Raw genomic sequence first — 16,267 nt, 5'->3', positions numbered from 1 at the left:
TGCTTTCAGTCCCCATTTATATTTTTTAAAAAACCAAGGATTGTTAATGTATGCAAATATATGTATGTATATACTTTTTAAACTTAACACAATATATCCGATTTATTTCAGTCTATAATGCATATTTAAAAATAATAGGAAGCTGTAGTTTTACCCTTGCATCATTGCTGAGTTTGGAGCAGCCACATTACAAGTGCTCAAGAACTGCATGCAGCTCTAATGTCTGATACATTGAGCATCATTTTCAAAAGTGTAAAGAAAGGAACATTGGGCTGGAAGTTCAGTCCACACACCATGCATCAGTACAAGGAACTGAATTTTAGGAGGTTTTATTTTCCTTATGTGTAAAGGATTGGGGTAGAGCTCCAAAATCTCTTCCACCTTTAAACTTTAGGGCTAAAATAGATGATTTCATTTTACCTGTCAAAAGTGTTAATTGTGGTCACTTCTCATAGACACTGTATTTTAAAACCCTCCTTTAAAATATTTTTATTTTTAGAGGAGTACATTTCATACTGTAGAGACATATTTAGAGGATATATTTAGAGTATATCTTTGTTGCTTTCTTCAAATTGCTACTGAACTGCATACTTTGTATAAACCATTTAGAATCAGTCTATTCTATTGGTAGAATTAAGTCTGATTTGAGGCTTTGCTAATTCAGTGTCTGGAGAACTTGAGAGAGTTAGAATAGCCATATAAGCAGTATGTAGAGAGGGGGGAAAAGTAAATATTGAATGAGAAAGAAATTGAGAGAGACTATTCCTAAGTATAATTCTGTTAATAAAGTGCATTGTTCAGAAAATCATCTTAAACAGCAGAGAGAAAATGAGAGTAATGCAGAACAGTGATTCTCAGCCCTGACTGCATATTAGCATGGCTCGGGTTTTAAAAAAACAAAAACCCAGTACTCCATTCTCCTCAATCAGAAGCCATGGAGATGGTGCCCAGCCACCTGTGTTAATGTTCCTCTGGGAATTCCAGCGTGCAACCAGAGTTTCAAACTGAAGAGCAAGAATTTGAGGATAGTATATCAGGCAGGTTTCCTGTTAACTGCAGGCTACCATCTTATAGGGGTCATGGGGACTGAACTAAAGAAGAAATGTAATCCATCTGCTAGGTATTTCTAATTTCTGATTTAGGGATTTGAGTAATTTATTATGGCTATAGGAGGCTAGCTGTTGTCGTACCTTTTAGTCCTAAATCAATGTCAAAAAGGGGGAAAAAAACACACTGAAGGAGAGACTATTAAAGGCTGGGGAGAAGGCAGGTATACTAAGTAATTATTACAAGTGAAGGGATTCTGGACAGATAAGATTTTATTTGTACCTATGGGTTTTTTAAAGGACTTAGGTGTTAATAAGGATTTTAAGCCTAGTTTATTATCTGTCAATTTTATTTGATCAAAAATTACAAAATGCTTGTTTGCCCCTTTTGTCATTTGATATTAAAGGGAATATTTTTCTCTTAAATGTAGACTTTTGATGTAGGGTGCATTTTATAGAGATACCATAAATTTATAACTAATCAAGAAAATAAAATACATATTTTCAAAATATGGAAAGGTGGTCTCTGCCTGGAAAGGGTGTAATGTGTGTCATTGTTTTGATTTTTACTCTTCAAAAAAATTGCAGTACCTCTGATTTCTAAGGTATATTCTGAAGAATGTTACATTGTGATTTCTCCAAGCTAAATCTTAGGTGTGTGGAGATTTTTTTCAGTCCTGACAAAATAAGAATAGACCCATTATAGTATCCTATTCATTTGATTTTTCAAAAGTTAGGGGAATATACAGATCTTTTCAGAGCCCTCTCATTTGGTTGCTCCTCATTAGGAGGCAGCAGAAATGGAGCTGGGCTGTGTTCAGAATGCGTCCGCAGCTGCTTATCTAGAGATCTCGGCAGTGGGGCTTCTGTAAGCCCTGGCTATGTGTATTTCTTTTTTCCTGAATACTACATTTTGCAGGAGAAAGTCAGTTTTGATAATTTACCAAAAAAAGAAAAAAATGGAGCATTAGAGTGGAATGCATGCCTCTTCTGGGAAATACTGCTTCTTTACTACAAAAATCAAACCTTTAAAACATTATGATCTAACTTTTACAGTCATATTTATTAGTGAAAAGACAGTAATGCTAAATGAAAAAATGCTTATCTATTGAAAAGGCTATTTTGATTTTTGCATTAATTCTAAGTAGTCAGTTTATATTTTAGATTGTTTTGTGAATTGAGATTTCTGAGTATAAAATGGTTTTCAAACCATTGGTGATATTGCTGAACATCTTCCATAAATAGCAAACACACACATTTCAACAGATTTTTTTTTTTTGGGACAGTACCACAATTGATAATTTCTTTACAAGAAAATGTATGTTCTTTATTATTAACATCATTTTCCCATCTTATGCTCTGGCATTTAATATGAAACTTCATCTCGGCATGTAGACTTACCTTGTATTGTCAAGAGGACAGAAGTGGCTTTTGTGCAAAGCTAAATAGTTTTTACTTTATTGTCTGCTACGGAACAGCTGCTGAAATCAGAAAAATGCCATCTCATCATTGGGCTTGGGGTGTCCAAATGAGGCAGAAAAACAAATGACTGTAGCTCCCTGTCTGCCCTGGCACTCTCCTCCTTTTTCTCGTTTTCATTGCCGTGAAGAGCAGGAGAACAATATTCTGCAATTAAGGATTCCATTAAGTTGAAGAAAAGAGCAAATGGGGGATGTTTGTTCTCCAAGCTGAAAAAATTTGTCTGGGGTGGGGGGACAGTGGTAGTGGTATAGAGAGGTGGGTGGAGAGACGAAGTCAGGGCTGTTTGTTGAATATACTGTTAAGGACTGTTACCATCCTAATTAATCAAGTTAGAAATTACAGCTGTAGTCGGTTTCCCCCCAATTCTTGTTATCAATTTTCTTCTCTTTTGAGACAAAGCAAATATAAATTTTGTGTTCATTTGTCATTCGTTCTTTGACTTCAGCATCTCTGAAAATAACAATGTAGCACAAAAGCCCAGTATTTACCTAGTTGTAATGTGGGTTGCCATGGTGTTTTGCAAATTATTGCAATTATGTTCACCATGCGAGTCGCCCTTGGTAACTGGCGAAAAAACTGATAATCCTGTTTTGAACAAAAGGTCAAATTGCTGAATAGAAAGTCTTGATTAACTAAAAGATGTACAAAGTGGAATTATTTCCTACCATTCAGAAATAGTTCTTGATCGGGTTTGGGGGAGGGGGTGAGTAAGTACATCTGATTACTGAAGTACAAAGCATTGAAAGGATGTTGTCTTGAGCCTTTCATGTAGTCTTAATGGTGGCTTTTTTGTCAAATTTACCCATTTGCGGCATTGAAAGAGGCAGCTGCATTTAAGCTGGAGAGACGGTGCTTTTTCAAGAGTTCAGTGCATGGAAAGTTCTCAGCAGTATCTGCAGTTTACTAGTAGCCCCTGGTCTATTAAAACTGATGTGCCGCATTTGAGCCCATTGCTCTCAGTACTTGTGAACCCCTCTGGCTGATGATCTAATAAAGTGCTCTTACTGGACAATCTCTGATCAGCTACTTTAAAAAGGAGGCTGGGGGAGGGGGTGGGTTAGGAGAAGTCTCACAGGCAGTCTGTCTTGGTACTGGCCAGAAGAGAGGAAGAAAGTGGCTAAACTGAAGGGTTGTCAGCATGATGATCTGTACCGAGGTATTTGCCATGGCTTTTGAGTTTCTGTGCCCCAAACTCTTGAGCTAAGATCACCACCTCCTCCCCACCCCTCCAAGAAATTTTTATTTCAGTTAAGATTGGATGAGGGATTGGGAATGCCTTTTTTGAAATACTGGAATCCACCTTGATGTGTGTTTTTTAGATTGTGAGGATCCAAAGTTTCCCGTGTTACAACTAAAGGTCAAATGGATTTCATCTCTTTTGAGCATCTGTGGAACGTGAATTTGGAGGGAGAGATTCATTTTCCGTAGTGACCACCTGAAAACTCAGTCCTCAAAACTTTTGAAAGTGTGTGAAAGTAGCATGAAAGCAAAGCAAACTTGAACAAGGTTGTGGGTTTACATTCTACATCACCTAGCAACCCCCTGGCTCAGCCAGATCTCTTGTCTCCCCTTAGTTCTGTTTACAGACTATTCAAACAGTCCTTCGAGACCTTGAAAGATATTCAGTTTCATTAGTGCCATTCTCAAGGAGAAAATAATTAAAGTTAAATGAACAAACATTGCCTAGTGATCGTGTGAATTCCATTTTGATTTTTATGAGGCGACTGCATAGATGATTCAGTTTTAACATTTGTTATTTGATACCCAAAGACATGTTGCATTAAGCCATGCTAACCAATACATATCTACACACACAAAATCAATCAATCAATCAATCAATGTAACTTTTAACTGTACTTGAGCAAAGAAAAATTCCCTGGTGAAGGACTGTGACTGCTTTTCTGGTTTAATTTTTTCATTTGCCTAGAAACATCTGGGTAGATCTGTATTTATATTGGATCCAGGCAAGGAAGAGGGTGTGGAAAACAAGATACCTTTCTTAAAATTGATTTATTACCTACCTTTAGAGATTAACCATAAGGAAGTATATTCAGATCATATTACATAAGAGACCATGCATTTTAATGAGTGGGTTAATTTACTGAATCATTATAATGTTTCTAAAACATGTCCTGTGATTTTATGTTTAAGAACTGCTTGTGTGATAAAATTGACTCATTTTTGAAACTTTAGTGTTAGTAGGAAAAATCCCCACCATGACTATATTCTCTGCAAAATCTAGGCAACAAGCAAACATGTAATGCTTAGAATATTTTTCAGGTATGTCAGTAAAAGCCCTTGCCAAAAAACTTTTCCATCATCATTAACAGTTTTTAGATCTTTAAATTAATATGGTTTTGTTTGTTTGTTTTAAAAAAATACAGAGGGACCTTTGCAAAGAAGTAGTTCTTTCCAGTCTTTTCCCCTCTGAACCTGGTGATAAAACTGAGCCTTGCGCTTGCTTTTGAAGTTTGTTATTTTGAGTACAAAACTATGGTAGTAGGTTCGTTTTTTAAAGAGTGAAGGCTTGAAATGATGATAGAAATAATAAACAATCTCTAGCATTTCATTACTAAAATGTTAATGTAAGCACCAGAGTAGCCATTTTGCCATGTCATTGCATTTGAGTCTTCCTCTTTTTCCATGTTGAAATGACTGTGTATGTGACTTAACTTGATATGTCCATTTTTAACCATGTTAGGTTATGTCAGACACAGTCATCACAGTTGGAATATTATATTCCCAAGTCACTTGTAGTTCACATAAGGGGGATAAAGTCTTTTATGAAAAGATTTGTGATGCAATAGAGATGAATGGAATATGGAGAAACAAATGCTTTCAGTTTTTCATGTGAAGTGAAAGCAGGGTAGCTCTGAAATCTTGTATTCTTATTATTTCTATTTTGCTAAATCGCTAACATTCACAGTACATGGCTGGGTTGCATGAGTTCTTTGTGCTTTGTTGATAGACTACAGACAAAGCAAAATTATTCCTGAAACAAGGTACTATATACTTAGTTGTGACCTAGTATAACCTAAGAATGTAGTTTGCTTTTGAGTTGAATGAATAGGGAGAGAGAGTATTTTATAGAATAAGCTTGCGTATACTAAGGGATTTTTTTTTAGCTACCCATACAGAGAGATACATGTCCTTCACTGAACTGTTTCCACCCCAAAGTGTAATTTTCCATATAAAATCATTTTTAAGTATATTTTCCCCACTAGCTAGCATGGCAACAATTTTAACTGTCCTCTTAATGTCATAGAGTGGTAAAATACAATTGCTGGCAATTGTTGGCTTTCTGTGCTCACACTGTAGCCAGAGAAGATGGCTTACACAGTTGTATCTCAAGTACATCTTCTAATGTTTAAACTCTGATTTCAAATTAAAATAGCAAGACCATGGTATTGAATTTGTTGTGAGGCAAAGCAGACCAGGTTGCTAATTTATCGTGTAATATACAGTTGATGAGGTTGGAGTTTGTCCACTTGTGCTATTCTGTGTGTTTAAATGAGGACCACAGTTTGCATGTAACCTGTCATAACAGTTTGGGAGAGCTTCATTATCCTTTCAGCAAACTGATGACAGAGTCTGTCCTTACACAAATGGTAAGATCAATAAGTTTCAAATAGCTTGGATGAAATGACACATAACTGCTTATGTAAAGAGATCTCTAACTTGAAAATCTATTTTAATAGTATTTAAAATTCTTACATTGACTGACATGACACTTTCCATTTCTGATTGTTTGATCATTTAATTGAAAATATTGTATGTTAAATTTGGTAAGTAGTTAGTTTATATATTTATTTTACTTAATTTATCCTTTCCTCTCCTAGTCTGGTACCTCTCTGAGACTTAATAATCACTCTTTGACACATCAGCATGCTGCAGTGTAGAATATTTAACTTAAAAAGCAAATTTGTGTTTTTGTTAAAACTTCCCCTGGAGAGCTTAGGGAAATTTTCTCCCAGTTTTACATGTGAGTGTGGGTCAGAAAGCAATTTATATATAAATATATATTTCTGAAAATCCCAAATCACACATTCCATTCTTTAAAAGCAGCTGTGGGCCCATACTGTGCACTATCTATAAGAAGACCCCCCTTTTTAATGCATTGGGCATAATTCTGTGACAGAACTTTATAAATAATACCTTTGGATGAAAAGAGAATCTGATGCTCTCTGAATCTGAATAGTGTAAGAAGTAGGGTGCTTGGTGAGTGTTACAAAACTAATAATGATATGATAGATTATGAAATAGCATGCAGGATAGCAGAAATATAATTTAGCAATCAAAACTGATCAGTATTTGGAACAATTTGGTACACAATGATTTTAAAGAATAGTGATATTGAGCTAAAATAACAGGTGATAGAGTGTAGCATGTTTGTTTTTATTGGACAAGCTGACCTGGCCTCCTTTGACCCTTTCATTTATGAACATGATTCAGCCAGGCAACTGAAAATGTGATGTCTTTATTCCTATTTGTTGTGAGAATATAAATGTAGCATTACACAATAGTAGGATGACATATTTGGATGGCAGACTTCTCATAGTGGTTTTAAAAGTTTTCTTGAAAAAGCCTTAGATTGGACTTCAAGGAAAATATTCAAAACAAATCTCTGTTTCTATTGGCTTGGCAACAGATTCTTGGGCTGTATATGTTATCCCATGGGAAAAATGAAAAAGTTTAGTTTTGTCACTGTAAATGATAATTTGAAGCAAGATCACATCATACTAGTAGTTTCATTGGCTTTGTTTCTGTTCTCTTTACAAATAAAGTTCACTATAATGATTATATACTGGACACTTTGCCCCATCTTGGATTTTTTTCCAGAGTCCTGTAATATTTATTTTTTTATAATATACATGTTTCTTGAAAGTTAAACTTAGCATAGTTGCTTAACATTTCTTTATGGACTAAATTTACTTATACTAGGTAAATCCGAGTTGAAACAAAGTATGTATTAAAAACAGAGCCTGGTTTGCCCATAAAGATATAGCATTACAAAAGCTTAATTATCAAAATAATACATGAGACATAAAGAGTTACCAGCTTCTAATATTTTCTTCCCCATCAGTTCTCTTCACTCAGTTATCAGCATGTTCATTTTTCATGCATAATAGCACCAGTTTGGTTGCCATTTATAAAGGGAGATTAACAGATAGTAAGTACAAACAAACCCAAACAAGCACTGAATAGAAAGGCGACAAAGAAAGAAAGCCCCCTTTAATGTTAATTATACCTGCTAGGAAATTTAGACAGATTATATTATCTGTTTTCTATATGATTTGAAAGGGCATTTAGTTAGTAACTGTCAGAGATTGAGTTAGGTCTTTGCTTTCTTAAAATGGGTGAAGCAGCAACCTAGCATCTTGTTGGTTGGCAGCTCACTTGGTGGATCATGATGTAGTATTGCAGTGCTGAAATGAAGTGTTTAAAACATCAGAAAAGGACCTAAGCTTTTAGAACATCATATTCTTTAGATGAAAAAACAAATTCCTGGAACCAGTATTGTGCCTCTAATTTCTGCATTCAGGGGACAGTGTCAGGAAGACTGTGAGTGAGTTAAAGGCCAGCCAGAACCTGCCTTAAAATAAATACATAGCAACAACAGCTTTTTATTATTTAGTGACTGAGATGTATTCTGGTACTTAATGGTCTCTTGCCTCAAAACATGATATTAAGCTAGGTGTCATGACACTTTGCCCATGTCCTGATTACTTTAGCAGCTAAGGCAGGAAGATTGTGAGTTTAAGATCAGACTGAGCTACCTACATTGCACAAATCCCCAACCATCTTAAAAGTAAATAATGTGGTAGTTGTTACCTATGTGCTTTGCTGTTGTTGTTAAAATTTAGTGAATTACAGCTTTCTGAGACTGTATTAAGAGCTTTATATCTCAAATATATCATATCCCTTCTCTATGCTTAGCTGCCAGTACTCTGTGCAAATTATGCTTTTATATTTAGATTATAGTTTCTTGAAATGCTGTGCCTGGTGCCCCTTTGCCAGTTTCCCATGATATTTAACAAACTTCTAGGTACAAGTTAGAAATTTTATAAGAAGTTGTTTGGTATTCTGTACCTGATAAGTTCAAATTAAAATTTAAAATAGTTTATTTACCGAATGAAGATGAGTAAAACTTTCTCTGAATGTATTTAGATGTCATTTTTTAGATTTGCCTGAATATTCCTCTTTTTCCCCCTTTTTATTGGATATTCTCTGTATTTACATTTTAAATGTTATCCCCTTTCCCTCTCTCCCATCCCTCCTTCCCTTGCTTTCATGAAGGTGCTCCCTCTTCCATCCACCTGCTCTACCTCAGCGCCTTGGCATTCCCCAACACTGGGAAAATGAGCCTTCACTGGACCAAAGTCCTCTCCTCCCATTGATGCCAGAGAATGCCATCCTCTGCTACACATGTATCTTAGGCCATGGGTCTCTCCATGTGTACTCTTTGGTTGGTGTTTTAGTCTCTGGGAGCTGTGGTGGGTTTGGTTAGTTGATAATTTTGTTCTTCTCATGGGTTGCAAAGACCCTTTTAGCTCTTTCATTCCTTTCTCTAGCTCCTTCATTTATACTTTAAAGAATAGTCGTACAAATGCACTTTGCTTTGAAAGCTGTAAATGGAGTTAGAAGAACCAATCCTTGGTGGTTTCCTTTGGATTTGTTTGTACCTACTTCCATGAAAGAATGATAAATGAAGAATGAGCTCAGAGCAGTGAGTGAAGGCATCCCTCACATTTGGAATAATACCACATAGAAATGTCATGATGTGGGTGGAGTTTAAAGTAACTTAAGCAACACACCTGTGTATACAGCTTTTATCAGGGGGGTTAAGACAATCTAGCCTCGATCCTTTGGTATGTGTTCTTTTCTTTGCCCAAGTTGTTTTTCTTTTCTTTTCCACTGACTAAACTGATTATTCTTCAAGTCAGAATTTATCATCTCTCAGAATTCCTAAAGTCTTTTAGATAGCCAGTACCTCCCTTCTTAGAGCCTTATAGAATTGCACACTATGAGATGAGAGAACATGAAAACATAAGTTGCTTACCTATATACCTCAGCACCTCATCTTGCTTGATTTGGCTTCGCTGTGCCTCTGTAGCAGTGTGTGTATCACCAAAGCCACAAGCCTTAGGGCCATAGTATGATGCGGATCTACTCAACTTTTTGTGATAGCTTGTCTTTCTATTTAACAGATATTTTATAGTAAACATAATGCTAATTCAAAATGATGAACAAACTGAATTGTATCACTGTGAGAAAATTCAAAGAACAGGAAGGGCAAGTTAACTGAAGAAAAAAGATGACATCATATTTACGGGGGAGAAATATGCAATGGCACTTCAAACCTCTGTTAAAATAGTGCTTATTCAAAGTTGTCTTTGAAAACATAGGAACCAGTTTTATGCCTCCAAGAGAACATATGTAGAACAAAATGATTTAATTTTAAGTCTAATATTTGCTAATATTAAGCATTTCTTTTATGACAAGAGTACTTGAAAGTACTTTAAGTGTGTTACATCACTACAGCAGTCCTATAAGTCATAAAGCCAGTACTGTCGGCATGCTTATTTCATAGAGAAGGAAACTGACCATAGTTATGGTACTAGACAGTGATCACTCAGCTATTATGAAGGTCACTCGTTTCTATACACTTGGTATGATGGTCTTAACTAAAACCCTTTGATTTATAGGTTGTGTATAATAGTTTTTTATTGGGAGATTTTGATGTGGTGGCCACATATATTCTTTAAGAAAAGGGAGAACTTTATGGGAATCCCTCTGAGTTTTTTAAGGTTTTATATTATTTTTTTTTACTTTATGTGTAAAAATACTTTGCCTGCATGTATGTAAGTACAGCATGTGTAGTGCACACAGAGGCCAGAAGAGGATGTTGGATTCCCTGGAACTGGAGTTTACAGATGGTTGTGAACTGCCATGTGGATGCTGGAATTGAACCATGGTTTCTGAAAGAATGGCCAGTGTGCCTACCTCTCCAACCTCATGTTTTTTCTAACTTGAGTTTAGAGCATACATCTACTTTAGCATATCAAAGGAGATAGGTAATTAAGTTATTTTGTAATCTCTTAGGAAGGTTAGTAAGGTTGATAACAGAAGGGTTTATTGTTTTTGTATGTCAATGTTGTTTTTTCTTTCTTCTCTCTCTCCAGGGCTGGTTGATATGTGAGGAGCCAGCTTGTCGCTGTCGCATTCGACGTCTTCCCCTTCATTTCTCCCGAAATGGACCTCTGTGTCCAGCCTGCATGAAAGCTGTGCTTCGACCAGAGGTAACTAACTCTTAATGTTGAAGTACTATTCAGAAGACAGCAGAGGATTGTTTGTCCATCCTTTAGCTCGGGGAAGCAAATACATGCTTTATTTTAACAGATCTTAATATTATATTTATATCAAGGGGAAACATTAATTTTTTTTTTGATTTACTTATCTCTCATAAGGGTTATAACTTCATAATCACAAAAGAGATTCCTTTGTGGAAACTGCTAGTATCTTGACACTTAATCAAATCTCATTCTGTAAGCAGTAGAAAATCTTCCAAAACTGTACTTCAAAGAGTTCATCTTGAGGTGGGTTTCTATCCTCGGTGGCATTAAATTGTTTATCAGAATCTGCATAGATCATTGGTTCTTGAGCAAACCTTACTGTAGTTGCCTGAGAGATGACGAATACTGGCATTAATGACTACCAACTATGGACCATGGAGTCTGAAAAAGCCTCTCCGGTAACTAAGATGCCTTTCTTCCCACACCCCCTTGGAGTACCTTCAATCTAGTCAGCAGTTTTTAAACCGTGGTGAACAGAATGTTTGCAGATCTTTTGAACAAAAAGGATCATAAAATTAGTTACTGTCTAAACTATTACTAAACTAAACAAACTAGTTCTATAAGTCTTCTTGAACTTTGCAGTGTGATCATATATAGTCTGCTTCACAGAATATGCCTTATATTCAAACTTTCTATAGGTATTTGCAGGGATTTTGTTGAAAATGTAAAAGTTGGTGACCTATCACTTGTTTTTTAATGCAAAAGCAACATTCTAGTTGTCCTAGTTTTTGTTGTGAAATTTTTCTCTGAAAAAGATGATACATAGTCTGATTTTAGGAAAGTGTTTTGTTGCATTGTCTTTTTCTCTGTTCTTTTGCATATCTGTGTAATTTTGACTGCAGTCACAATGAAGGTGTACTTTGTAGTTCTCAAGCATTTTTCTGTGTGGCCACTTAATGCATTCCATACAATTTAACCACACTTCTCATGGTTAGGATACTTCTTCAATTAGACTATACTGAAAATTTTATCATGAATATTTCCCACTTAACTATTTTTGTTTATTATCTCAATTGTTTCATTAGAATAGAGTATTATCAGTGTGCCTAAAAGTAAATGTAACCGTGATTTATATTGCCACATAGATTTCTTGGTGGCTATCCTACTTCTTACTGTACCAGTACCTTATGAGTGTCCTGGTTTGGTTGTTCTGTTGTGCTCGTTTTGTTTTCATAAGAAAGGGTTTCTCCTTGTAGCCCTGACTGTCGTGGGACTTACTATGTAGATCAGGCTGGCCTTGAACTCACAGAGATCCTAAAACTCAGAGATTTACCTGCCTCTGCCTCCCAAGTTCTGGGATTAAAGGTGTGCACTATCAACACCCAGCTGAATATTCTGGTTTTACCACAGCCTTTCATACATTTGGACGTTGCTGATTACTTATTTTTAAATATCTGGGTAAATATTAACTGTACCTTGACTTTTTAAAGCTTCGATAATTAGCATATAGGGTTTTAAAATGTAGAGCATGTGAGAATTAGCTGTCCTGATGAATTATTTTTGCATCAGTCTCAAGACTTAAGTCAACAGGTAAATAAACAGAACAAAGACATGTGCAGTAGAGCTCCTCATTAATCTAGTTGTAGAGCAGTGATTCTAAACCTTCCGAATGTCGTGACCCTTTAATACTGTCCTTCATGTTCCCCAAACATAAAATTATTTTTGTTGCTACTTCATATAGGTAATTTTACCAGTGTTATAAATCATAATATAAATATAGGATATGTGACTCCTGGGGTTGTGACCCACAAATTCAGAACTACTGTTCTAAGAACTGATTTTACCTTTGAGACTTAAAATATCTAACTCATCAACTTAAGTTGGAAATTGGGTTGTTTTTTAGAAAGTCAGCTAGTTTTATGCATCAATCCATAATGAGAGAAGGAACAGAAGGGCATTTAGTTAGAAGATCACTAAGCTTATGATAAACATGGGTGGTATTGCTGGTAGTAATTTAATATACTACTTTACCTTATGATTTATCATCCTTTTTAAAATGAGCTAACACAAGCATTTCAACCTTTCTCCATACTATAACATTTCAAGTAGATGCTTACCATAGGCTAAGGTACTTATCCCCAGGAGAAGCTTTGATAGATTGGCTTTTCAGACATGACTTTCTGGAATTACTGTTGCAAACCATACTGGTTAGTGAAACTGTCCTTAGCCTTTCTGAACAGGAGCCTTGAAAGTGGACTTAGATCCTTTTTCTGTAGTCCATTTGAATTGCTAGTAATGAATTTGGAAAGCAATACTATAATGTTTCTGAATGTTTTTTTTCCTTTTTACTAGGAATAAAAACACTAATCTTTCCAAAGACACCAGAGAAGCAGTTTTACAATGAACATCATCACTGCAGTTTCTATGAGTTTTTCTAAAATATCAGTTTTACAAGATTATGCTCTTTTCACTAGGTGCAGTGGTGCACACCTTTAATCCCAGCAGAGGCGGGTGAATCTCTTAGTTTGAGGCCATTTGGACCTGCAGGGCTGTACAGAGAAAGTGTCTTGAAGCCTTCACCCTTAAGAAAAGAAAGATGATGCTCATGTAGTACTTAAGCTCTGAGTTACTGAGTCTCAGCTGTGTCTTTTAGTTAATGATTATGTTTGGTGGAGCTGTGCATGCTTATAGTCCCAGGAAACTGGGTTTTGGAGACAGGACTGCCATGAATTTGAAGCCAGCCTGGTCTATAAAATGTGATTCCCTTCCCAAAAAAGAGTTTTATTAAACACCTATTCTATAAAATTTGCTCATCAATGGGGATTTTTATAGATGTTCTACATTTTCTTATTTATAAATAGATGAATGTATAAAAATGTGGTATGTCTACAGAATGAGGTTTTATTTAGCCATATAAAAGAATGAAGTAATGTAATTTATATGAAAATATGTTGAGCAAGAAATGAAACAATACAGATTTAGAAAGACAAATACTTCCTTTTTAAAAAATACATTATTTATTTTATGTATATGAGCACAATGTCTTCAGACACACCAGAAGAGGGCATCAGATCCCATTACAGATGATTGAACTCAGGACCTCTGAAAGTGCTGTTAACCATTGAGCCATCTCTCCAGCCCAAGACAAATATTTCTTATCTTCCCTGTATACAGACTCTATATTTAAGAATACTACAGAGAGAGGATATGGGACATCAGCATAAATATAATCAAACTACATTACATGTATGCATGAAAAAGGCACAATAAAATCTATTGTTTTATACACATACTATTAAAAAGTTTCAAAGTAGTTTAACTGATTGTATAAAATCACTATCTGTTGGCGAAATGGGGTCATTTATAAATTGAACAAATCACAATCTATTTCTAGTATAAAACTAGTGGAGATTTCAGATAGGTTCACATTTGTGGCAAAACACTAAATGTTTAAGATGCCAGTCTCATCTTCACCTAATACATCACACTCTTAGTCTTGGATTATAGTTGATTTGAATATTTTCTAGAATTGACTTGGAATATGTAATATGGCTCTCCTTAAGACTCATATTGCCTGAGTTATGAGCAAAAACGGTTTTGTCTCCATGGCTTTGGATATGCCTTTTTTCTCAGATACATTAAAATAAAATATCGTTTCTGTATTCTTAAATTTTCTTTGGACTTGTGGAAATTAAATGGTATACAAGTTGCTGATTATTAAAAATACTGTGAATCATCTCTGCTTTAAATGGCTTTAAATTCAGAAGTGAAAAGTATTATATGTATTTCTATTACTAAATAATAAGATCTTCCTCATTTGTCCTGCTGACAAAGCTTGGACTTATCTAAATTAAATGATAAATATTTTAATAAAGACATGGTGTTTGGTTTTCTTAATATGGCTGTGTGCACAGATAGTAACCAAACCACAGGAGAGTCTGTAATATGTTATTAATCAAAAGCAAGCTGAAGTTTAAAAGAACAATTTAGTCTTTATTTTTGTAGATATCATGGTTTCTTCCTTTTTAATCGTAGCACTCAGAAGGCCCAAGTAGGAAGAGAGCTATGAGTTCAAGGCTATCTTAGGATATGTTGTGAAATACTTCCCCCTAGAAACTAACAAATATACCTTTTTTGTTATGAAATTAAGATTTCAAAGCAAATTCTTTTTTTCCCATTGATACCCCTTGCCATTTCGAATTTTTATGTCCAGCTGAGAAAAATGTCTTTTTTTTCTCATGAATCGTGGTAATAATAAATTAAACACTTCCTAGGATAGAAATACTATAGTAGAGCTCTTTATTCAGTTGTTTATTCAACTAATCTTCTTGAAGGATACTTCCAAAGGAAACAGTAACACCCCCTTTTGTTCTACTTTGGGGCAGTCCTCAGGTTTCTCACATCCTCTCTTGTAAACTTGCTAAGGTCCTTTCTACTAACATCAGTATTATGCACAACTTCTGTTCTTCTAGGGAGAGGAAAGATTATAAACCAAAGTCATTATATGTTATGACTTCACAGTGGCTATGTCTAAACAAATTGTTGGTTTGATAAGTAAGAGATAGATAAAGGGGTTGGGGATTTAGTTCAGTGGTAGAATGCTTGCTAGGCCCTGGGTTTGGTCATCAGCTGCAGCGGGGGGGGGGGGGGGGGGAGGGGGGGTGGATCAAGAATATGACTCTTAACTAGTATTGTATTAACAGTACTACAAACCAGATGGCTTAAAGGGTGAAATTTGGATGGATGTATATAGATCATTAGTTGAATGCTAAAACAACATATATAAGATCATGGGTTGGCAATTTCTAGCATTACAAAACAACAACAGAAATCGCAGATATATCAATATATATATTGCATCAGGATAGATGGGAGAAGTCCAAAGTATAAGTATCATCACAACCATCCTGCTAAACTTAATAGGGCAGAATCCCTTCTTGCCTCTTGTAGCATTTGACGATTTTTAATTTCCCTTGGCTCTTTACATATTTTATTTTAATCTCTGTTTCTTTTGTCACATGACCATCTTCCATGTGTTTCTTCTCATAAGGACAGCAGTCATATTGTATTGGAGGCCACATTAATTGACTCTAATTTCTTCTTAACTTGATTTTTCTTCTGCCGAGATTATATTTTAGCATAAAGCTTGTTTATAGGTAATGGAGCATAGGGCTCCAGCATATGTTTTTGACAGGCATATCTTTATTTGTAACACTTAGAAATTGTATTGACGTAAAGGTAATGGAAACCAAAACTAAGTTGTTTCATAAAAAACAAACATTTAATTCTCAATCCAAGACAGTATGTATTTTTTAAACATAACAGAAATTCAGTTATGGTCTATTCATGATTCTCCTGTGATTCTTCTTTTTCTTCATCTGTCAACAACAGCAGCACCTATTTTCATGGTCACAACACAGTTCAACAACGCTATACAGACTTGTT

General features: G+C 35.3%; 1 protein-coding gene across 3 annotated transcripts in view; it reads left to right on the top strand.

Annotated features, from left to right (window-relative positions):
- The window catches only part of POLA1 (DNA polymerase alpha 1, catalytic subunit), a gene marked incomplete at its 5' end in the record, with an annotated part of 297,636 nt that overhangs the window by 184,301 nt on the left and 97,068 nt on the right, over positions 1-16,267 (top strand). For all 3 annotated transcript variants that reach the window (XM_080911044.1, XM_080911046.1, XM_080911045.1), the window contains one exon: positions 10,712-10,828. In XM_080911044.1, coding sequence (XP_080767170.1) covers positions 10,712-10,828 — 117 coding nt within the window. The remainder of the gene's footprint in view (positions 1-10,711; positions 10,829-16,267) is intronic.

Source organism: Micromys minutus (assembly GCF_963924665.1).
Source record: "Micromys minutus genome assembly, chromosome: X".
Taxonomy (NCBI): domain Eukaryota; kingdom Metazoa; phylum Chordata; class Mammalia; order Rodentia; family Muridae; genus Micromys; species Micromys minutus.
The sequence above is the reverse complement of the archived record's forward strand: the minus strand, read 5'-3'. Positions and strand labels throughout refer to the sequence as shown.